The sequence below is a fragment of the Bombus vosnesenskii genome, unplaced genomic scaffold (assembly GCF_011952255.1).
Source record: "Bombus vosnesenskii isolate JDL3184/JDL3185 unplaced genomic scaffold, Bvos_JDL3184-5_v1.1 scf7180000013352, whole genome shotgun sequence".
Lineage (NCBI taxonomy): Eukaryota > Metazoa > Arthropoda > Insecta > Hymenoptera > Apidae > Bombus > Bombus vosnesenskii.
In genome coordinates this window covers 2087602-2113072 of record NW_022882988.1, presented here as the reverse complement: position 1 = coordinate 2113072, position 25471 = coordinate 2087602, and the positions used below count along the sequence as shown (strand labels likewise).

The 25471-nt window shown below is 42.8% G+C and overlaps 1 protein-coding gene across 8 annotated transcripts in view; it reads left to right on the top strand.

Moving 5' to 3' along the window:
* Positions 1-25471, top strand: part of LOC117236985 (AF4/FMR2 family member 4) — a 166754-nt gene that overhangs the window by 51994 nt on the left and 89289 nt on the right. For 6 of the 8 annotated variants that reach the window (XM_033500480.1, XM_033500477.1, XM_033500476.1 and 3 more), the window contains one exon: positions 13492-13678. In XM_033500480.1, coding sequence (XP_033356371.1) covers positions 13492-13678 — 187 coding nt within the window. Of the gene's footprint in view, positions 1-14; positions 624-1308; positions 1536-13491; positions 13679-25471 lie in introns of those variants that run through there. The other 2 variants (XM_033500482.1, XM_033500483.1) reach the window with 2 other exon arrangements.

Sequence of the window (25471 nt, the reverse complement as noted above, 5' to 3'; positions counted from 1 at the left end):
ATCGCCGTCATCGTCGTCACGTTGCCGTCTAACCTCTAATCGCGTCATGTAAACAAATTACGAGTGTCGCGACCCTTGTTCGAATTTCGAAGAAATCGAACCGCGTGTGTCCGGCCGACGAGTGCAAGTAAATAAAGAATGTTAACGCGCGAAGGGGACTCGTCTTCGTAATCAGTGCACTGCGTTCTCGCGTTGTTCTCCGTCTCTTCGATTCGTTCTCGCGATTGACATCGTTCGCGATTCGGTTTCTCTTCACGTCGGTCGAATGGAAAAAGGTGTTGACCTAGGAGAGTGTTGGTGCGTTTATCTTGGTGGGTTGTTGCACAGTGTGTTGTACGAGCGGGAGCGCGCGCTTCTGGATTAGCCGCTCCTCTCTCGTGCTTCTGGAAATGCCGATCGACGCTCTGCTCGAGGAATCGTTTGAGCGTTCGGCGAAAGAATGAGAGTGTTTTTTCGCGCAAGCATCTCGTCGTCACTGGCGGGCTATCGAGCCGTTTCCTCGCGCACGATTCTCGGTATTTCTAGTGATTCCGGTGATCGCAGTTCTAGCGACGAGTCAATTTTGTTAGGATTATTTTTGGATACCGCGATTAGCCGGCAGTTGGTCCTTTCTTGAACTCACGGTGAGTAAATAAAACATCCCCCGGTAAATGCGACGCGATCGTGTTTCGTTCCGTTTGCCCTCGTGCGAACGATAAATTAAATTGTACCTACTGTGGCCGCGGTGCTGCGATAGATTGCGCGTGGGACGGACGTTTTTCACGGTGAAGCGGAAAAGAAAAAGAAAACGAATGATTAACCCGTCACGATATCCGCGCTATGGAACGCGACGTTCGATCGCGTGTTATCCCAAGTTTTTTCTCCTCACCGTACATCCTAGTTTTCCGATAGCACTTTTGGAGAAAGTATGACACGACTTTCGTGACCAGCTGCTGTATTTCGTGACAGAAGCGCGCGCGGCACACGTGGGGAAAATTTAGACGGGTTAGACGCGTGTATCGATTGAATAGCGGGCAAACTGTTATCAACAGGACTCGAAACGTCTCTCCGGATTAACAGGAAATTTGGTTGAGAACGTTGGAGGTGGTGGTCTGTTTACTTTCGACCGGCGACACCGGACGAAACTAGATTCCGCGCGATATAAATACCAGAGGCACGAGCACGTCGTTAACGTACCATGCACGGTCATCGAGGCAGTCGATCCTTCGTGCCAGTATTCGTGTAGATTCCAGAAAATTATCGACGGACGGTCGCGCGTGAAAACGTTTGTTGGCAGCCATGTTTCAAGAGCGCTCGGACGCGGAGATATCGCGATTTCATCATACCACGTGCCGCCATATTTTTGTTCTTTCGCATTCAAACGGCACGTTACCTTCTTAGTTCTTCGTTACTGACATCGCGTGCTGGTCGGGTCGCCTCGTTGTTTACGTTGATACGCAACGGTCTTCGGTATTTATTCGACGTATTTACCCTGGGTCCACGCAGGATAACAACGGTAACGCGTCATTTCAGTTTTAGAACGTGCCCGTGCCAAGGTATGATTCATGTTCTCTCTTACTTATAAGACCTACTTACCAAGCTACCGGAATAACGCCAAGTATCGCACCGTACGAAACCTCCGTTTCGTTGAATCCTACCTTCGATTCCAAAGTTGTGCGCGATTGATCGTTCGTAGCCTCGAGGACGCGTCGTCGGGTTCGCATACTTCGAACGATCGAACTGGCTGATCGCGTTACCAAGCTCGATTCATTTACGTTTAATTTAATCAGAGAAGAAGACGAAGAGAAGGAAGAATAAGAAGAGAAAATTGCCACGTTTTCTGTACAGAACGCGTGTATAAAGTGCGGAAATAATATAAATCCTCGGCTCTGTGACGATGAATCGGCGTTATCGTTTTTTATTTCACTAGCGGTTATATGCGTCATGGATTTCCCTATCGTGACTTCCTTATCTGTATCGGACTACACGGTAGATTCCTCTATTCCTGCATTTTTGCCGTTGATCGGTGACGTCGCCAACTAAGCCAGGTTATAGGGAATGACTAGAAGTAGCGGGGAGTAGAGTGGCAAAATTTTACGGTTCATCGTTGAGAAACTTTGTCACGATTCGACGTCCTTCTTCAACGGGATGGTCTCTCGTTCTATTCCACCGTTCCACTCTCGTGCTTCTCTTCCCTCGCTCTTTCGACTCGGCGCGCGCTAACTTGGTATTACGTAAGTGACAGAGAACGCTGCTACCAAAGAGCCTTGGTTTCCTTTTAAAAATGGCCGTCCACTGGTCCGAGAAACATCATCTCGTGTCGAAAACATCGGTCGTTCTGCGTCGCAGTGGTGGAGTACACGCGTGCTCTGTTTGCGGATCAAGCGTCTCGACCGCGATCTCGATTTCCGCGAAATTATCGCCGGTCCACTGGACCGGGGATCGTCCATGCGATTGCTGATAAACGTTTGGTACGTTAAAGATTTCGGTCGGTGTTGGATTTCAATCGTTTACAAATTGATAATCACGCGACGGAGTAAAGAGCGCGCTAACGAACCGAAAGAGAACGCAATGCGTAGAAAATGGTGTACGAGACGCTTAAAATTTTGCGAGGCGTATATACACGAAAGTAACTTTAAAGATCGAATAAACTTTTTGGTACGAATTGACGGAAATGTACTTGAAAACTTACAATATTTGGGGAAAGATGTCATTGGAAATCGGTTTATCGTACTATCTATAGCAGAGCTTATCTTGCGCGACAACTACATGTCGAGAAATCACGATCGAATATATTTTTTGACATATTGTATATTCGTTTAAAAATATTCGAATAGACAAAGTCGTAAAATTTCCTATTCGTATTCGATGGCAATTTTTCGCAGAGATAAAACTGTATTTTTCTAAAATATTTTTCTTTCTTGTCGTATATTCTTTTAATTCGTGCAAGAAAAATCTATTTGATTCTCTCATCGATCGAATAGTATTTCTTATCAGCGATTAGCACTACTTTCCGTAGATAAATGGCTCTATCTACCATTCCGAGATTGAAGTTTATCATTTTGTTTAGTTTTTTTGTTTCATTCAAAAACCTCCATTCGTAGTATAAAATATCGGCACGTAATTTAAAAGGTGAAAGATCTCGGGAAGTCAGAAACGTGTATTGAACAACGAACAAATGCTACATTTCAGCCAGCGATAAAGAGAAAATGTATCTGTTGCTCTTTCGTCACGCCACTTTCATCAGTTTGGTTAAAAAAGTATTTCTCCTCGTAATGCTTCGCGCTTTCATTCTTACCGCGTATCTTCGTATTTCGACGATCAGCGACGATGATTTGTACGGTGATTAATCAGCCGTTAATAATCGTCTATCGTTGCATAAATACCGAATATATTGCGAAGGTTTCCCCATTATATTCTTTATCAACGCCCATTGCGTACACAATGCGACGATAGAGGTATTATCGGTAGATATGTATATTGGATTCGTACATTCAGGACAACTCGGCGTAGTTGTCAGACGAATGAATAGATAATATTTCGTGTCCCGAAATCACACACACAGAAAGAGAAACTTTGATACGACGCTACGGTAGAACGTCGTTATCGAATAGCAATGTTCTAGAATTTCATAGAAACTGGGTTTTCAAGACCGCAGCGTTTGTTGCCCGATTCCTCCTCGGCTGTTCAAAATGATCGCGAAGCGAAAAAACACATGAAGGAAATCGGAATGTAGCGACATATTTCGCGACGAGATTAGAGGCGCGATAATTTCTGATAGCAGACTTAATCAACGATAACGACGATAAAATATTGGAATATCGACGTTTCGAGATGGTAATTTCTTATTCCGGGAAATACGAATGGTGAGCGCGTAATATCAAATATTTTCGTTGTTCCGTTACCTCTCCGACACCTAATTTTTTGTATTAATCGATTAAGCTACACCGTAAAGTATAGTATACAAATTATCAGGTTCACACGTGTTAACCAACGCGGCTATATCCGATCGGCACTCTAGAACCATAATCTACATTTCGAATGCTTATATATGTATCGTTCGTTTTGAAGGTCGACCCAAGATTGGTAATCTTTTATCGTACCTACTTAACCGTTTAGAATTGCGTTAATTATTAAGCTATTTACATCGACGTTTAACGTAAGTACTGTACACGTGTAACGAGCTTGTTTCTTTTTGTCATCGAAGTTGGTAAAAATTCCATGAAACTGCGAAACAACGAAGAAGAAAAGAGCACGCTAAACATTCTTTTGAGAGATCGATACAGGCGTTCCACGAAATAACTATATTTAAAATATTTCCAATTGCAATGGACATTCTTTGCTGTCAATTATTATTTTATTATCGCTCGAGAATGACAATTTCTATCTCAACGATACAGAGTGGATATTTTCTCGTATCTTTGTTTAACGGACGATGCTATTGAGCGACCATTATGTAATGGTTATCGACAATGGTTAAGACGTAGCTTCTCTGTCCGGCGACTTCAGCTTTCCGAGCGCCTGGACTTGACATTACCGTCAGCTCTGTTCAATGCCAGGAACGAAAGAAAATTCGAGGCGAAGATGAGCCCCGACCGTTCTTGAACTTTGACCGAGTTACGTGCTATTAATCGGCCGACTGTCCGCTCGTCGGGACTAATTTTCAAACTTTTTTTTACTCGTCGACCACCGTTTTGCCAGAATTTTCGCAATACCAGACTTGTCTCGCGATTGAATAACGAAGGGTAAAACAATGGATGACTCTTTCAGAAAGCAGCGTAAGTACTGCGTCTGTATTTAAATTTATTCATGGCTGAGTCGATATACTGTATTCTGTAATCATTGTCGGTTTGCTGGAATAACGACACGTTTAGAAGGTCTTCAATTTTATACAATGTCTAAAAATTGGGTCTAAAAGCGAATTCGAACAACGCGCCTCTTGTGATTTATTTCGTTTCAACGATGAAAGCTAAGCAAGCGTTTCTTGTTATTGTTAACGCACGTGATAGCTACTTTATTGGAACAATGGACAGTGTTTTGAAACTACACGCGGCTTAAATTTCAATTATTCATGCAATATCCATCGACTTTTCAAGTCGTTCGAATAGTTATGAGCGGTAGTGCATTTACTAGGATATATACGTACTAGGAGCATCGTAATTTTCCCATAAAAGTGTTCAGTCACAAAGTCATGGGAATTTAATAGCAAAGGGTACGAATATACGCGAACATTTTATTAGAGGCGCTAAAAATCCGTAAAACATTAGCCAAATCGTGCAAGAAAATAATTTACGCGACGTTAAATGCTCGAGTATTTTAAACTTCCTATCCGAGACCGATTTCCTGGAAAATATATTTTTCTCTATCTGTTCCATCGGTTTTCCAGCAAACCGACGATGTTGGAACGCGCGAACGCGTGGATATCTAAATTTGAATGCGCAGACTGTCTTATCGCGCCTCGTTATTAACATACAACTGCCATTCCATAAATCGAAAGGTTGTTGTTTAGTCGATATCCTCGAGATTCCAGGTAATATAATTCGCGAGCGTTTCGACGTTAATGTTCGATCGGGCGCCATGTGACATTCGCAAGATGCATGTTTTCTAGAAGATTGACGTAACCGCGATCGATCGATCTTATCTATCGCGCAATTAATAATTCAAGCCAGGCGATTCGCGGAACTGGTGTTTCCTCCGAGTGTTTGCATATGCGAACGTTTGGCGGAACAATAGTCGAAAGTATTATATTCGTTTGCGTGTGAGCTTGCAGCGGGTAAACGAGAAACGAGAAATAACGCGTTCGAGATGTTTGAAAATTGATCGGAATAGCGGCCGAGAGTACATGGCGTTGAGAAGGCGTGTTGCGGTTCAAGAGGCGCCGTTCAATTCGTTCAAGGAGATTAGCGCACGAGCGTAGAACGAAACGCGGCTTTCGAAGGTTGTCGTACCGTGAAACGATGTCAGTGTGTCAGTGTCAATGGAACCGAGTCATTGGGTTTGCCGATTGCAATTCAACGGGAAGAAATGATTTTGCGACGGCGTGACAGTCGAGGAAAGACGAAAAACGTCTCTTCACGACGTCCCCTCATTTTATTGTCAGACGTGTTTTCAATTCGGCGACAAATATACACAGGTTCGCGAAAATATTCGAACAACATTTACCAATATATCGTGCGCTAAACATTTTGAAATTTCATTAGCACCGTTACGAGACTGGACCATTGCGACTGTAAAGTCTGGAAATGTACATAAAAATTGCGAGATATTCAGTAGAAGTACATATTTCGCAGAGATTATAAATGTATTTAAACAGTCGTTCGTTCGTTATGTTAACAAGCCCTGCTATTTTGGAATCGGCTTCGACGCCTGTTCAATATGCTCAAGACGCTACGTTGTACATTAATTTTCTATTAATTTACCTATTGCGATAAATAACTTCGTAAACAACCAACACCTATGATATATACGTAGCTGAAAGATTCCTACGACGAACACACGTCGTTCGTTACATGCATATTCAAATACTTTTGCCAGCCGGTACAACAAGTTTTCATCATTTGTCTCGAACGATTCAATCTTTCCAGACGAAATCGTAAACACGACGGAGTTGATCGCGGATTGATTTCTGCCGCTGATTCGAGGTATATTTCCTTGTACGGAAGTGGAATTTTCCCGGTCGATGTTTGCGAATCGATTTCTGTCGCGTATTCGGCTATGGTTAAGCTGGCAAAATTAGTAATTAACGTCGCGTGGCTTCGTGCGAAGAAAAAATGAAGGTAGCGAGGGTGATTACGAGATACACGGAAAAAAGAGAAGACGGAGGACAAGAGAGAGGGAGAAAGAGAGTGAGAGAGAGAGAGAGAGAGAAAAAGCAGTCGAATCGTTGGGAATTTGCGGCCGCGCAATCCGGCATTTAGCCTTCGTCGGCTCAAAATAAACGCGACAACTCAGGGATTCCCCTTGCCACTCCTCTGCGGTTCGCGCTTTCGATTCGTCTCGCTCTTATACGCGTTCATCGGTCTTTATCTCTTGTCGATCCTCTCGGTACTCTCGTGCATCTATTTCCCTCGCGAGCGTACGCTCTTCGTCGCTGGTTGTTCGTCGTTCCCATCCTATCCCCGGTGCGGATACTTTCGCTGTCTCGGTCGTTTATCGCCGGTGTAGCTAACTAAGCTCGAATCTAATTCGCCACACGTACGGCCACGTGCGTGCAACGGCGGTAGCCGACTCGGTGTGTGCGTGCACGCGCAACCGGACGAACGCGAACGCGAGCGCGAGCGCGTGTGCGTTACTCTTTCGCGTGCTAGTTTGCACTTCGCGTTGCGGGCGCGCGCGTACACCGACGGACTTCTAAAGAGCACGACGTGCGTTCACCACCCAACAGAGTAGCGGTGGGCAGCGTTACGTTTCGCGCCAAAAAAGAAGGTGGAACCAAGCGATGAAATCTCGCCGCCCGTATCCACCAGAAAGTTCTACATCGTCACGTGCAGATGCTTTCTGTTCTTAGGAAGTTGCCACGGATGAGATTTCACCTCGCGCGAATGTTGTTTTAACGGTAACCTTTTCGTTGGGATGTCGTCGCAAGTACATGTTAACCCTTTCGCTATCACGGTCTAAGGAAGACGTCGCCGTTGTCAGGCCGAGTTTCAAATTCTCAACGCGTTACGTAATACGATACCATATATTTTTGCACATATAGTAATAGAAAAGTTAAAGTAGACGATCCGAGTAGGTTTTAGAATGCGTCACGTATGTGTGACGCTCGGGCTGTAGAAAGCAACCGAAGTGCGTCACGTAGGTGTAACCGACGTTACCGAGAGGGCTAATTAAACACTGCGTCAAAGACCAACTTTTTTACTCTCCGTTCAATATCGGATAATAATGAAACGTTTAATCGCGTTTGTTCGACTCTTCATTAATTTCAAAAACGAGGACAAGCGTATCGACGCGATGTTCCATTCGCGATAGCGATAATTTCTCTCCACGGTCTTTGCGAGTCAACCCTTTCTGTCTTGAATGATTTCTCGGTTATCGACAAGTGAGAAAATCCTTGTTGAATTGAAACTGTAACATATAGTAGCAGAAATGTGACTCGATATTACGGGCGAAAGGTTAACGAGTTTCTTATGAGAGATAGCTTTTTAAGAATTTTAAATCATCGAAACTTAGGAAGCTTCGAACGTGTTTCCTAGAGTATCATTTAGGCTACGAAACCTTTAGCAAACCGATAGAACGATCGCTGCAGCAACGCGGTCAGGTAATCGAAAACCAGTTCATTCAGCCAATTTTGGTGAATCAATAGGGAAGATATCGTACGCTTAATACAATTTATAAGACGTTGATATCCGAAATAACGCGGAACGTAGACGCGCAGGTACGAATTTAAACATCGACGTGCTCGGTTTCCGAGATATTTGCGCGAGAATAGAGCACTATGTACGATGGTGCATGTTAGCACGTCACCGGTTGCTCGAGTACCGCTGCGCTGACGTAGATCGATCGCTACCTGACGCGACGGTCTCCGTGTTCGTGCCTTGCGGAACGCGGGAAATCGGATGACGCCTCGTTATCGTGCAGACTCGCAAATATACGCCACGAAATGTTTATTCCGGGACTGGCCGTTGGAATTTCCAGTTGATTAACGAGAGAGGAAGTGAGAGATGGGAGAGAGAGAGAGAGAGAGAGAGAGAAAGAGAGACATCCCAGCCGCGCTCTCTCGCGAAACGAACTGGGAAACGTTTTCCATTTACAGTTCATATTCGTCATCGTTACCGACGTGAATGTACGATTTTTTAATTAAAAATACACACTTGCGCGGCCATTCGATATCCGATTGCGTTCTCTGTGGGTCGATTTCTGACCCTGTGCTTTTCGATAAATATTCTCGACCGATTTCCCATTTTCGTGATTGCGTTTTGCAAATCCATCGATAAAGAGTTAATGGTTTGAAGAATTTTTAAAAGATTCGTTAGAAATTTATTTACATCTTTATGAGACAACTAAGCCATTCAGAAACCGACGTCGCTCAACTTGGCAAATTGAAACGTACGGACAAATGACGATGTTCTACGATCGTTGTCTTCTAAGTTTATCTTAGTATTTACCGTTATTTACCGTCATCTTCTCGCGATAAACGAACTTACGGTCGAACTTATCATTTTATTCCCTGAGAATCGAACATCAAGCGAATACTTGCGAAATCAACGAGAAAAGTAATGAAACTAGGAAATTAATAAAAAGTGAAGTTGATCGATTTGGCTTCTGCGAGGCTCCACTATCGATTTTTGCTTAACAGGAACCAACAATCGAGATCCAATGAATATTTCTAACAATATTTCCTGTTAGATATCAGACATCTGTTACGTGTTTGAAGTAAGGCTATTTTTACTTGGAGAATATAATTATCGTCGATGAAATGTATCAACAACGAATCGATTAATTGCTTCGATCGGTCCACGAGTAATTACGATACGCGACGGAGATAGCGGAACGATCGAGAAAAAAAAAGATTGGATTTATTGACTTTACTCTCTGTCGATTAACCGACTTCCTTCTTCCCGTTTGTTCATCGCGAATCGCAGAAAATGCGAGAGCTCTCTTAAATCGTCTCTTCTTCGTTACCATTTCTAGCGGACCGCGATTAACGCGAGTTAATTATCTCCGGAGGTGATATTCCGCCCCGGGACGGATCGATCCGCCGCTAAGTGATTCGTTTGGAAAACTCGTTGGCAGATATTTGATCGTGCCGTTGGAAAAAGGATGTTGCTGCTCCATTTTTAAAAAATTCACGATCGTATCGTATCGACCTCGCATCTTTCGATTTCTTCTTTTCTGAATTTTTTATCCGTCTAAAGCGGTTCGTTTGGAAAAAGGAAAAATTCACGTAGAATTACGGTAATATAATTGTATTACAGGTGGCAGTTCATTTACACAGCATTGAATTTTTATAGTCGTGCGAAGATACTATACCATCTAATGATACGAGATTTAATATAATTGGATCTGATTAATTATTCATGTAAACGTTATAACAAATACGCTGCGATATGTAAATACATTTTGCAGTCATTACATATGAATAAAGATGCGGACAGAGTGTATGCACTTAACCCAGTACGATTCGATATTGATCAGAGTCGTTTTCTTTCAGTCGTTAACTCATTAGGTCGTTATTTTCTTTCCTGCACGCAACGTTATTTAATTCGTAAAACGGTCGGACACCATCGAGTCGGCGATCAATCTGGCGGGACCGAAATGATTTGTCGTGACACTCGATGACGTCGATGGACGTCCCCGGTCGACGAGAACGATCGTGCCGAATTGCCGATGGAAAATTTGGAAAATTGTCCGACCGGCGGAAATTTAGCCGAGCGAACATGAATCCTGGAGGGCGGCGTATCCCATTTCCATTTACCCAGGCGTTAATCATGAAAGCGCGCAGGCTTCGTTTGCACGATGAACATTGTCGGCTTTGTGACCTGTCGAACACTCGATAAAATGGCTGGCTTCCCGTGCTTCTCGTTGCAATCGTCTTCAAAAATCTCTTAACGATAGAGTCGTGTAAATGGTTGCCGGATGCGTGGGCGTGAAAAAGAAGAGATCGTCGAGGGTTTGAACACTTGCAGCCTGGCGGAACTGCCCCAATTTTACTTGAACGCAAACTATAGCGCGCAAGATGAGCGAATGCTCGTCGAAACTGTACTAACGGTTCTCGACACTTGAAAATCGCTACACCTTTGAACGTTTCATACAGATACGAAACCTTTCGGCCAAAGCTATATTGGCAAAGGAGAAGATAGAAACGCGAGATAAGGTAGAATCGTTAGAAAGATTACAACTACGATTAGGAAATTTATTATTATTATTATTATTATTTCCTTACACCGTTAGGTTACAGTTTCCAAGAAACGAATAAGTAAAATTATACGCGTACTGATACAGAAGGTTCGTAGAACAGGGTACTAAATTACGACGGAAAAGAGAAACTCAGTTTTCATTAATTAACCTGGATCTCTGTCCTGACTTATTTTTTCGACTTTGATTTATACTGATATCTTGAATGGTCGGAAATTGAGTATCATGAAGATTATAATATCCTTTCGCAGCAGCTGTTATCGTTTATCGCTGCTCGATCGTTTAATCGAAATTTTTTATTTCAGCAACGATTGGAAGATTTTGCACGTGTAAATCGAAGTGAAATTTACCTTGAATGATTTCGTGATTTTGCAACAAATCAGATGCCGATACGTTGTTCCATAATAATCGTCCTGTTCAAATACACAGTTCCCGATAGTAGCAACAAGACTCTTGATTGCTAACAATATATGTCTTCTTGCTGAACACGAAGCACAGAATATTTTCGCATTCCTTCTCATATCGAAGATTAATGATGCCTCGTATACGTACAGCATACATTAATATACAATAAGCCTGATTACTCTGTGCAAAGTTCAACATTGAATTTGAAGATGTTGACTTTCAACCGATTCCGATGACTCTACTTCGTCGCTATGTCTCACATTTCTATCGTCTTCTGTATATGTTAAACGCTACAGCAATACGCGTGCGATACGCGCACGGATATTCGTATCGGATTTTGGTGGTCGGTTATAGCGGCGTGTATGGTCGTTTTATCAGAGAATTTTAGCAATCGCGAGAGCAACGCGTCCTCAGCCTGGCAAAGATATCGGCAGAGGGGAAAAGGAAGGGAATGAATTTTAGTAACCAGGGAATCAGTCGTATCTGGACTCGTAATGGGAGAGAGATACAGGCGCGTGGAGGAACGAGGCGAGATGCTACGCCGCCGGTAATATCTGTCCCGTCGCCGACTCGTCGGCCAATGGCCCCAGACTCCATTGACTGAATCCTGAACCGTGAATTCGACGTCGCGACTCGTCCCAGGTCCTGCGAATTTTGCACCGATCTCGCGCTATCGACCCGAAGCGATCTTCCTGCAACGTTTTGTCCCGTCCCCTCGATATTTCCGGTGGCCGCAAAAAATCGACAACAATCACCGCACCGACGAGCCGCACCGTGTTCGTTAATGAACGCGGCGACGAGGATTAGCGGCGCGGATCGATATCCGCTGGACGGAAATTAGTAATTCTTTGCGAGCGTGCCGGTTTCCATCGTATGGAAATACGTTAGTTGGTTGGCCGGTGGATCGAATCGGGATTGAAAAGCGATTCGTTGACCCAGTTTTCATTGTTAGATCGTCGATTCTCAACGATGGGTTTCTTTAATGTAACGCGTAATTCGATTTCGCGGTGGAAGATAAGAAGCAACAGGAAAGAGCTTTCCATCGGTTGGCAGTTGGTGGCGATCCTGACAGAATCGATAATTCGCGAGCCATGTTGAAGCCTGGTTCGTTCGTACGCAATTGCCGACGTCGTCGTCGCCGGAAACGCGACTAAACAGGTGTTTGCGCCAGCTGCAGCTGCTCCCTCTATGGCTCGTCACGAATCTCTCCTGTCTCTGTTTGCCTAGTTTCTTTCATCGTTGTCGGTATTCTTTTAAAACGTGGGAGTTACTCTCGACAGCGTGTCACACGTGCGATGAAACACCGGCTCTCTGCCGATTTCCGGTCGAAGGTCGGACGATTCTCGCCGCGATGATCACTCGCGCGACGAATCGATCGATCGCTCCGCCGATAATATTCTGCGGTCGACAGTGGCAAGAAGCGCGATAGAATTTTCTTTAAAAAGACGCACTTAAAATAGAACGTTTGCTCAGCCAATGTCACGGATATCGAACATCGACACGCAACGCGACCCACGCCAGTTCTAGCGCGTCTTGTATCTGCATTAGTTCGCTGAAGAAGTCCATTTGTGTCTCCTGTATCGATCTTCTCATTTTCTAGTTAAATACACTCGATCTGTCTTTTCGTTGGTATAAAAACAACCTGTGAATACGCACGCGCCCGGTCGTAAATCATCTTCAAACGCGAGCTTTAAAATCAGTTTGTTATACAGTTTTCGGAACAGCATAATTTTTCACTTTTCTTATAACATATGCAATTATCAAATAAATATGTGTCAATATCATTTACATTATGTATAATTACAACACATATTCGTGTCTGTTTTGGATGAGTTAAATATCCCGTAAACCCGTGGTACTGTACATTGACGCGGATATACATTGTTAACCATAGGTATAATTTATTAGTCGTTACATTTAATGGAGAATTCTAACTAATCTGAGCTTTACTCTGTGTAATATTTTACGTTATATTTGACAAGTAACGTTTATAGTAAAAAAATTGGAAAATAAAAATACTCGGAAGCGTTCGATTTATATCGAATATCGTTAGATATTCCAATGAATACATTAAAGTACCTCAACATTGTGCAAATAACCCTACAATCAGCGCACGTATCAATTGGAAATAACATATCAGCGATGTCGATGGATGATTCGTAAGCGACAGTAAAGTCGAATCGAAAACGATAATCCGTCGATTATCCTGAAAAGTCAACGGAGAACTAATCGAAAGGAATATTTTACTTGCAGCGTGGACCGGGACCGGCTTCGGGAGCGGGAACGACAAGCCCGCGCGGCGATGTCGGTCCAGGCCGAACAAGCGGCTGCAGGAGGTGGTCCTGACACCAGACACCATCACCATGGCCACCACAACCACGCTCACCATCATTCTAATCCACACGCTGTCACCGCCCCGCTCTTCCGTGCTCCTGTCAGGGTAAGTCTTCAGTCTTATTTTTCTTCTTTGCCTTCCTTGTGTCATCGACTATGATACCTACTTATTTGCGCCAAGAGAAAGTCCCCGCGAAAGCGTTTCTGGTCGCAGGATCTAAGGATAGACTAGTTGATTTCGCTACTTTTATTTCGCAGTACGAAAACAAAGATAAAGATTTCTATCGTTTAGACTTTAGACGTAGATTTTTATGGTAATGTGTTTTATACAAGGAATGGGAACAAAGATCGACGATCGTAATGTAAATATACTGATCAAAACAGATGGAAGATCGTTCCTTGTGTTACTCTCGCTCTGTAAATATTATCGGCTACTAGGATTTCCATTTCCATATTTGTTTTTAACTTTGGTTTTATGAACTCTAATTAACTTACTTTTACACTTGGATTTTGATCGCTTACGTAAAAAATTATAGCTTTCGTTATAGCGTCATACACATAACATGTTTATTTATCAAGCCTATAAAATGACGCTTTTGTTTGTTTGGTGGATGCGATAAAATTCTTCGTAACGATCGTTTCCAGCGGTGTATTACCGCAAAATGTTATCACATCCAATACATTTCCATAGCCTTTGTCCATCGTGTATGATTTATAGAAATAAATATAATTGGAAAGATAGAAACGAACAGGTATACATATTTCAGACAATTTATACAGCGTGTCACGCGTCGCGTGACAGATTACACGTTAGTTTATCGAATGATTCGATCTGACTCCCTTTCGTTTGTCGAACAATTTAATATAATCTGATAAATTTTACATCTACGAAATGTACGTACGACATAGTAGCTTGTAAAATCCATTTCAAGTTTCTAATTACAACGCCTGGTATCGATAGCATCTCTTTGAAACCGATACGATATTTACCCAGTCACGATTCAGTCAGCTCGTGCCGAGGATTATATCGTCACTCACTTACCTCCAGTCTTCCAGATTTAGCATTATGGTTCGTTAGAGTATTAGCGCTTCGATACCACATTTAGGCGCCATATGGCGTCGCCCTCCTTTTTCTTGCTGGCCCACGCAAGTCAAGAGGAAACATTTGGCCGCTTCTTGAACGGATCCTCAGGGTGTTCCGATTTCATCCCCGAAAGATGAATACCGAAGCGGTAGCAGCTGCCTAAAGGGTCTACAGAGAAATCCCATACGATCGTTACGATGCCAAAAAGCTCGTCCAGCTTCTCCCATGGCTCGTAAACATCGGCAGCCGCTTCTTCCATTTCGCTCGAGCCCCACCTGAATTTCTATTCACGTCTTTTCTCCGCTTTTATTTCCAACCCTTTGGTACATCAAAGATCGGACAAATCGAGTCGATGCAGGAAAAACGATAGAAAGGTTCTACGAACGTGCCGTTCGATAGCCAAATTCGTCCCAATTCCATAAATCGAAGAAAATGGGAAGTTGCGATGGTGTCTTAGAAACGAGAGTATCGTTTGAAGTGTTTTCTGTGATATCGATCGGCAATCATCGATGCGATTTCTTGCACAGCATGTGGATGACCTTTCGTACGTCTCTCGTCTCTGAACCTCTCTTCGCTGCTCAACAGGTGTTCCGCGACTTTTAAACTTCTCTAATAACCGCTTTACGAGCCTTATGCGACGCACCTTGCTCTCCCGACCAAATTTTCTAACTCCCTTTACATTCATTTTAAGGAGTCGAGTCTTCGTACTACGTCAAGAATAAACTCCTTGGTTCTTTCTGTTAATCCTGTTAAGTTGCGATTACTACAGTGGTTATACGTTTAAGTCGAAATGCATGCAACGCGACCACTCTCATAAGAATCTATATAGTAGTAGTAGTAGTAGTAGTAGTAGTAGTAGTAGTAGTAGTATGTATTTGTAACTTGTTTACGTTCGGTACAATCTTGGTGTATATACGTGTAAGTGTGCACATGCGCGAAGATATGAATCTTGTTCTAAATTTCTGCAATGAATTAACTGTTTCGTTAAAGTCGTGGTCTCTTGCTGTTAGCTAGTTCGACAGATTAGTTTACCTCGGTTTGTTCCTATTATAGTGCCCGACTCGTTTCCCTATTTATTCTCCTAAGTAGAAGGATTTTAATCTCATGCGTGATTTATATGTCGGGTTCACATTATGGTTAGGGTTAGGGGCGTGAAACGAATCCTCGTTTAGACTACACATTGTTGCTATGCAATGGAGAAGACATTGACTAGTGCAAATACGACTATTACAGAATTTGACAAGTAACCGCGGTAATCAGACACTCGAGAAGCTAATGACGATGATCCTAGGTCCAACAACGAATCCGCGGTCAACGGGGTAACAGAATGCGCTTTTCTTCCAAAGCCCAAATCGTAACCGACTTGCTTGGCTACGGTGAAAGTATTACTAAACTAACTCTTTGTTAAAACGTGGAATATCCACCGAGCGTAAAGACGACAAGTCACTCGCTAATACAACCTCACGAGAGAGGATGACTTTCCGTCGCGATGATGCTCCAGAGGAAAACTATGATGGGTTTGTCTAAGGACACGAGATCATCGGATTAGTCGGGGATAGCCTTCGTTCAGAAAGTGAGGAAAATTGACGTTGCTGTTAATTGGTCAATTTCCATGTTGGTGGCTAGAAAAGGATGCTAGCCGCCCTTGAGGGAAAGCTGCTAGCGGAAGCGTTGTTCGTGAGAAAAATAGATTCCTCCGATCTTCCCGTAGTTGAGACTGCTTGTCCGTTTGAAGAAGCTTAATTAACAAAATCCTAAGATTTACAGCGGATCCTCAGGCTAGCTGAACTTGTGCTGTGTAGGTGCATCGACATCTGGCAATCGTTTTGCCCGAAGGAACCGTTGGAACGTATACTGTAGAGTATCTCTACAAATATTTTTTTTAATGAGGGTTATATTATTACTCCATACCTTCGGTAGACAAAGCGTTCGTCCCGTGACCACGGCTACGTTCGGCGACTGATTGTCGCCTTGAGCCCAAGCTCATTGTCACAAATCTCAAATAAATACAATTGAGTAGAATGGCGGCAATTGTTTAATTATGAAAGTTCCAAAAGGAAGGCTCCGGTGTCCTTTTATCTCCGACATATATATGTAGTAACTGATGGATTCTTAGAGTAAGGACAAGTAATGATGGTAGGTTCAAAGTTTAATGTATTTTAAGAAGTGATATTCAAATACAAGAGGAATATAAATAGAGTTTAGTGTAGTTTAAATCAGCGATATTCAAGAACAAAAGGACCGATTATAATATCGTCGCACGTCGATGCACACTCTGTGTCCGCTCAACGCGCACTCTGCTTTTCAACTGACTCTCTGGCCGTTGTAGCATTCTTTTGTCTTTTGCTAGGCCCACCGCACACGTGTTCCGCGGACGCTCGTAGCCAGGGTCACGCAGGCCTTTTCGGCGAAGCTATTTATTTGAAAGACCCGATAACGCATTGATGAAGCCGACAGCGCCTCGGCTCTCGCGACATTGTCTATAGTTGACTCGACGTTTCTTAGGCCCTTCTCCCCGATACTACATATATATATCTTTTAATAGCTTTTCTTCTCGAAGAGAAAGCCTACTTATAATATTCATACTTTTTAAGGATGCTGATCTACGTTGCCTGTATCGAGGACACTCGACTACGATACGTTCCAGTGTATCCATTTCGCTCCTATTGCACAGTTTGCAATTTAGGTTCTTGCTAAGAAGATATAGAATACCTTACACGTTTACCATCCATTCAATTTTGCTGATAGTCCTAATCGGACCAGGATTCTTTCGTAGATAAGAGTTATATTTAAACCTGTACATTTTGCTTTTTCTTTTTAGTCTAATTCTTCGAGGTGTTGTACAAGACGTTTATACAAGACACCGCACGTGGAGGCATTTGTTCTCGCTGTATCTTGGCTGAAGGAGTTTTCGTTAATCCTGTTTAGGATCCTGTTTCACAAGGATCCGTGTACTTGATCATCGCGACGCGTTAGGCCGTCAGAAGCACGCGTCCTCCGTGTAATCATAACCTTAATCGTCGTTTGCACGACGCCAAGTACACGGATAATTCATAGATTAATCGAAGAAGAAACTCCAAGTAAACTTTCAGCCCGCGTACGTCGCTGCGACCTTGTTTTCGCGCGATATAAAACGGGATCGTTAAAAGGTGCGCGCAAGAACTCTAGAAAGGCAACGTTAGAAGGCGAGAGAGGGAAAAAACGGGAAGATACACGGTAAGGAGAAGTTTCTAGCTTTCTATCGGTTCGATCGGCCTTCGTGTTCCTCCTCGCGAATCTGAAAGTCTAGCGTCACGTAACTCGTCAGCCAGATCGCGCACTCGCGACCACGAACGTGACTGCGCCTCTTATTTCGCTACCGGAACCGATTCACGAAAGCTTGCATTTGTCTCGACAGTGAAACAAAGCCTCGAAGAACGTGGTAAAACGACCCGTATAATCAAACATACAACGCACATATAACGTTTAAGTCCCTGAAAATTTCATTCTAACGATCTAACGCCGATTGACAGTCTTACTTTTATTTCATTATTATTGTCGTATTTCTATAATTATATCATTTTAGATGCACTCATAGCGTGCAACAACGAAACGCAGAAAGGTCGTGCATGCGTAACGCGATTCGCAATACGAACTGCTGGCGGAAAAACATAGTTTTTCCGACATTCCGCCAGCGAATTTTGTAGTAGCTGTTGCAGCGAGGGTGACATCCTACTCTGTATCCTTTTCGAGACATTAATACGATTTGGGATAAGTACGCAGCCGATTCAAAATTTGTCAAGATTGGAGTGGTCGAAGGGTGAACTGTATATTTCGATTACATTGATTCGTCCAATATAAAAATACAAGTCTGATATTAGCTGGTCTTAAATCGTAATCTGCTGATGTAATTTTTAACAATCGAAACTTAAACTTCCTGTTTGTATCCTTTCACTGAAATTACAGTGAACCAATCCTACTGCATCGTTTCCTATTCCACATGTTGCAATTACTATATCGGTAGAAACGAATCTGCAGTTACGTGTAAAACAAGCGACATTTTACGCTGCCGAGGAAACTCGATCTCCTTGTCTTTCATTAAAAATCTAAAATTTTCGTTCCGTCGTTCACAACTCGTATATTTTCAAGCCTGCCTTTTACTTTGTGATTTTTCTACATTCTCTTCGCCAAAGTCACATTCGCTACCCTAGTTGCGGCTAGATCGGTCGATGTCACTACTTCGCGCCTTATTTTACAGTCTACCTATATCACTCGCACCGACCTTACATCAAAGCGCCTGTGCCCGACGAGCCTGTTTATCTTCTGCTTGTAAGCTGCTTGTGAGCTTCAACGTACATAGACACGATGCTACTTTTGACAATCAGTGTGCAACGTCGGAGTGCTCGACGCAACGAGTACGACGAAGTTTAGTTCGATAGTAGAATTCAGGACGATCTCGGCGAAAAAGAAAAGGGGACGAGCGTCGAGGGAACGTACTGACTTGGATATCGTAAATCGAAGTTCGAGAAAAGATCGTAAAGTCGCGAACGCTCTTTATCGGTTTATCGTGTGCGGTTTCGGCGACGCACGATCTCTCGGAATAGTTACGCGATCGGGGAAAAGTCGTAATTTTGACCATCTTTTATTACATAATTTTGTGTCTCTCTTTAAGTTTTCAAATCCTCGGAGATCTTTCGTTACGATGTTTATTGATATTTAATAGAATTCGATAAATCCAATAAATATAAATCACTCAGAATGTTAGAAATAAAACGTCGCGTTAACGGGATATCAGTATTTGCTGACTTTTTCACTGCCAGTCAGCCGTTTCAACGTACTCTGCGTTATATCGGAAGTGGGAAGAGCGTTTCGCGATCGGAAATAAAGACACGATGTAAGCCGGACAGTGGAAGCGAAAGAATAAAAAAAAAAAAAAGGGAAAAGGACGCAATGGCGAGGACGAAGAGGCAGAGCAAAAGGAGACGCGTGCACGCCTGTGGCGAGACTATGTCGCGACATCGTACGCGAACTTAAGCAGCAGGCGCGTATTTATTGCCGAGATTAACGGCGTGCATTTGCATTTCCATGTAGCCTGGCTCGCACGGCGAAAAGTTGTGATTTAGAGCGAGCAATGGTCGCAACGCGCCGCGAGGGAACGAGATGGTTTCGAGCGGAGGGACGAAGAGAACGAAAGGGTAAATGGTAAAGAGGGAATGGAGTCTCGCTTTTTCACCGATATGTCCCGCAGTAATGCACTCGGCTGTGCACGAACGCGAAACGACGACAACCGGACGAAGGGCGCACGAGCTGTTCCAGCTAGATGGAGACCTTGCTCGGAGCCGCCACACCGCCGATTATACGCCACTCGTTCTCCGTTAAATCGCTCGTAGTCCGACCGACTCGCGATAGAGGAAGGAACTGCGCGCACCTTCGTGTCGCTTCACCGGCTTGGCAAATTAATGGAACGCTCCTTGCGACCGAAGGTCGTGGGTTTCTAGATTTCGTGCCGCGCCTTTTACGATTTTCTCTGGCGTCGCTTAACGTTACGACGATCCACCAGTTTCCAACGTAACACGAATAAAATCCTTCCAAAGGAACTCGAATAAAACGTAAGAATTTGAGCTAGAATAATGTAAGAAAGTGGAAGAAGTCATTGAATTCGAGTAACATTCGGCAACTTTGAATATTTCCAAAGGAAGAGAATAGGTAAATAAGTAAATTACGCTTTAATAGTCGATGCTGAACACGGCGCCAGTGTCGCGACTTCGTCGTAAGATAAAAGAATAGCGATAGGTTGACGCGTCAAAGGACAGTGTATCGTAGGAGCGGATGCATTGCTAATTATGCAGAATGTATTTTCAACCAATCGCGGGCAGACGCAATCGCGAGGAAACACATCAACGGGAGTCGTAAATTCCCGTTACGATTATAATAATCGACACCACGAGTTGATCGATCCCCTGATTTCCGTTAAGATAATAGGGGTGGTTAAGATAGTATAACCCTGCGATTAACAGGGTTATAAAGTTTATTTCCAACTCTTATGTGGTACACTGTTGAGTATTCATACGTTAAGTAAATGATTGATTTAAGGAGAGTAACCCGTTAATGACTTGTTGACTATTCTAACGTTGTAGAATAAGTAAGGTACTTGGAGGATGTTGCGTCCAACGAAGGTTGATGGGCCAGGAAGGGTCTTAGCCGCCCTCGATAGAAAGTTGCTAGTGAGAAGCATCGTACGCGAGAAAAACTGACTTTCCCGTGTCAAGCCGCAATAGACAATAATCTTTAGAAAATGATTTAGAAACAAAGATATTTGTTCGATCTGAAGGATCTTAGCTAGCAAATTACTGGTATTTATGATGGGTCCTTAAGACGATTGAGGGTACGCAGTAAGGATGAGCGGATATCTAGTTCCCGTCTGGTCCTCTGTGTATGGCCTGGTCTAGATAGAGTGTCGCCCGACGTAACACAGAATGTATTGGTAATTCGTAATTTAAGACTTGCAGAGGATTGTTCCAGTTCTATCAATCTGGTCGAAGTCGGTTGATGAAATCAGTTTCAAAAACCGATGGGTCCGGTGATGGCAAATTACCGTGCTTACCAGATTACGAACAAGAACTTCGGTCGTGTTTTTCTATTCTTCGCTGGCTGAAATTTAATCAAGTAAAAAATGGTCCGCCCTTTCCGCAACTAGACGTTTGAACTCGATTGTAGGATGTCGGAAAAGCTTGGTTGCGTCACGGTCCTAGGGCGAACAGCATTCTTTCTGACAACTGTCTGGGTGCATTTTATTTCCGCGCAGCAGATAAGAGGTTGCTCGTTGCTTTTCTTCTTTTTCCTGGCATACACGGACGTGTTTACAGAAGCGAGCAGGTGGAAATGTCTCCTTCGCCGCCTTGAAAGCTGCCGCAATAACCCAGAGAATACTACCGCCTTGTACAGGTGTCGAGTTGCGAGAAGTTGCCAGTCCTTATCTCTGTCTCGTTTCATTCTTTTTCCTTTTTTCATCCTCTCATTTTTTCGCGATCCGTAACGCGCGTATTTTCGAACACTGAAACGAACCGCGACGCTAATGAGCCAACTTTGCCATCAAACGGTCGTCGCCTGGGTACTGCGAATTCAATTTGGTGGTAATTCGATTCGTTTGGCATTTGCGAATACGACGATCACGTTAAACGTGTCACGTTAGAAGCTTCGACGTACGCGAAATACGAAATCGACATCTTAAGGAAATCGTAAGGAAATGGTTCGTTAACGCAAAAGATACCGTAAGAAGTCGTGGAGATGTTAAGACCGCAAAAAATTATCGAAGACTGAAATACGGAAACTTTGTTCAAGTTAATTCGTATAGACATGTATAGACATATTTTAGAAGATCTATAAAGTTTATCGTTCGTGATATACCACGATATTGCTGCTATTTCAAGTAGAGCTTTATTCCGTTGTATAATATCTTCGGCTTAAATCTTTTACTTTTATGTTAATGAATGGAAAAAAATGTAAAAGTCTCTGATAAAAGATGCAGCAAATCCGTGGTATCAAAGCGGGGTACTGTTTCGAAGTAAACAAACTTTGTCCCAGTTCGAAAGAAGCGATTAGTCGCAACGTGAATCTTTTAGCCGCAGTAGGTCAACGTTATCGAGTCGGTTACGACGACCGTTCGTTGGATATATTTCCGATATGTCGTAAACAAGGGTTGTAACGAACAAGTTTTCGAGATCGTAGAAATCTCGTTCCAGCAACTTTCCTTGGTGCGACACGCGGAAGAGGAGGCGGCGTTCGCTAGATGTAACCGCAAGTCGTTTCTATTGCAAATCTGGACATACTTCTGCCCTTTTCGTTCGGAAAACTTGGCTCCGTAGGCGTTTGACGCGGCTAGAAAGCTTTCGATTCCGATGTTTCCGCCGCTTATCTCCGTTGGATTAAACGCCGTTTACGTAACGCCGCGTCTACCGCGTTTCGACTGTTTAAATATTCCGACGAATCCGTTTTGAACATCGTGGATTGCCAGCGGAACGTTCCTTCGCCTACGAAAGCTGTCTGAAACATGCCTGTGGCTGTTTTCTCGAGCTAAAGGGCAAAGAAGCATCGAATCGCCGAGAATGTGTCGAAAGATATATCGAAAATATTCAGCACTTTCTGAAACTGGTATGAGAAGGCTGAAGTTAAAACGGTCAAAGTTGAGTGCTATGTAGTTGTTTACGGTAGGATCCCCTGATTTACTTCAAATCTAATCATTTGCTATTATTTCGTTATTACTTCCTTGTTTTCTCACATATGTAGGATAATATTTCATCTTCTTTTTTAATGTATACAGGGTGATTGATAACTGGTGGTACAAGCGGAAAGGGGGTGATTCTACGCGAAAAAAGAAGTCGAAAATATAGAATAAAAATTTTTTTTTAATTTTTTTTTTAATTTTTCCATCGAGACAACGATCTACAATGAGATCCTTTATAACGTACCGCACGCGTACCCAGCGAAAATTCAAAGTCGATTTTCTCGAAAACAAAGACTCAAACGACAAATTTTTATTCTATATTTTCGACTTCTTTTTTCGCGTAGAATCACCCCCTTTCCGCTTGTACCACCGGTTACCAACCACCCTGTATATACGTGTATATAAATTATTTTGGCTACCTGTAACGGTACGGTAGATCGGTTTCAGAATTATCGATGCTAATGGTGAAAATTAGCTCGTTCTACTTTTTCGAATGACGTAACGTAATTAGATAAATAGGACACACGAATTTCTCATGAATCCTCTTTAACGAACACGAAGAACGAATAGAAGACTCGCTGTTAATTTGAACACATCGATAGAAATTCGTATACTCTTACCGCAAGTTGAACAAAATATCCAGGATTGTATAAATGGTATGTGAAATGGATCGAAACTTGGATAACGATGCTGTTTCTTCTCGACTAGGAGAGTATTTTCTCGTCAATGAAGGGATTTTGATTCGACAGATCTTGTCGAACAATCGCGTGGTCGTCGAAGTTCGAAACGGAACTTTATTCGCCTCGTTGACCTTGCGTTCCGATAAAGTTCGTCGTAGCATTGCGGATTACATGGAAGAAAAGCCATAGGAAGGCAAGGAATGGTATTTTCAGTGACGGGGAAGAAATCTGACAGGCTCGCGTGTAGGAACGTGAAACGACGATTTTGAATTACACGCGAGATGGATGTTTCGCGGAATACACCCCATCGCGTGCCCGGGACTCGCGCATTTTCACGTTATACCACTTTTTATCGGGAAATATTTGGATCGTGTTGGACCGTTTTCTTCAGCGATCGATAGTCGAACGATAAATAGCGGCAACGTAATGGGGTTGCTAAACGATCTAAATTTCAAAAATAGTAACACGTTGTAATAATATATATATTTGCGAAGATCGTAGATCGTGAAAGGTAATGATTGGAAAATATATGCGAGGAACTAGCGAGAAGGAAAATAATCTGAAAAAACAGCGGGCTGCTTTGATATTAAAATCAAAAAACAGACACTCGATCGACGTCATTTGTTTTAGTATTTAACGATGCTTTATATAGTAGCCGTGGATTCTATAGAAACTAGAATACCTAGAGCTTAGAAATCGTGTTAAGTGCCATTCACTGATTTTGACAAACTTTGTCTTTCACTCCATACATAGATAGCAGCAAGTAGTCTTCTAAAAGATTGACGCCACACGGTCTACGTGTAACATGTGCTTACAGTGTTAACTTGGCGCTACTATAAGTCACCTAATGAATTCGATGGAATTCTTCTTTTCCCGCCCAGCCTATATATTCTTTGTGAATACGAAGTAAGTACGATTCAACGATAAATCGTAGTTACAATTTTTTTAATTCTTCTCGTTAATATCCCAATTACGCTTGTTTGCTAACGTGAGCTATCGGGCCTGGTATGAATCTAATATTTGAAACGCTTACGTATCCAGATATGATACACAAATGTAGATCAAGTTGCGTTTCGTGCGGCACTGGACGAGGCCGGTCCCTTGATTAAACAAATAATTAAAGGATTGTAGAGATCAGAATCGGCGAGAAGCAGGTCGGAGAGCGTTCCATGATCGTTTACGAGGAAGATACGAGAGACAACGTCGACAGTATGTCGGTGCCTCACGCCTTCAATTAACCTAATTAGCTACCGTCACGTACTCATTAGGGACCGAGCACTGGTTGCCCGCCCACCGGCAATTCGTCGATTTTACCGGAAATTGTTGCACGGAATTTGCCCTGGTCCTTCTTTAATATCTCCGCAAAAATAATCACCGTGTATATCGAACGACCGTACGATATTCTCTCTCTTTATTTTCTTTCTTTTCCTTCTTTTTCCTGCCCTGTTAACGTATACTGCTGCTACAATATCTACCGATACTTGGCTCAAATTGAACGCTTTTCGTCCTTTTTATCGTTTCGTCGATTTATTATGAATCTTTTAGTTTACTCGCATCATGTTTTATTCGCTTTATAATCATAATCATAATTGGACCGTGCGGATCTCTGTACAAATTCACATTCTTATATTCAGATTTATTACTCGGACTTTCTAAATATCCTAACGAATTCTTTATCGTAGATATTCTTCCACTCGCGTATGTTACGTGCGTTCTGTACATATTTGCACATTTAAATTTCCCATAAATGTACAACCATTCGTACGATATAAGATACTAAATAAAATAAAATTTGCTAGTTTCTCGCGTTATATGTAAAGGGTAGATGTCCTGATACTTACGGCCGATAGAGTACAGATCGTATTAAGAATCTAGCACTTATCCGAGCAGAATCTGGCGATACGTAATTGGCAAAGAATGAAGCGACTCGTA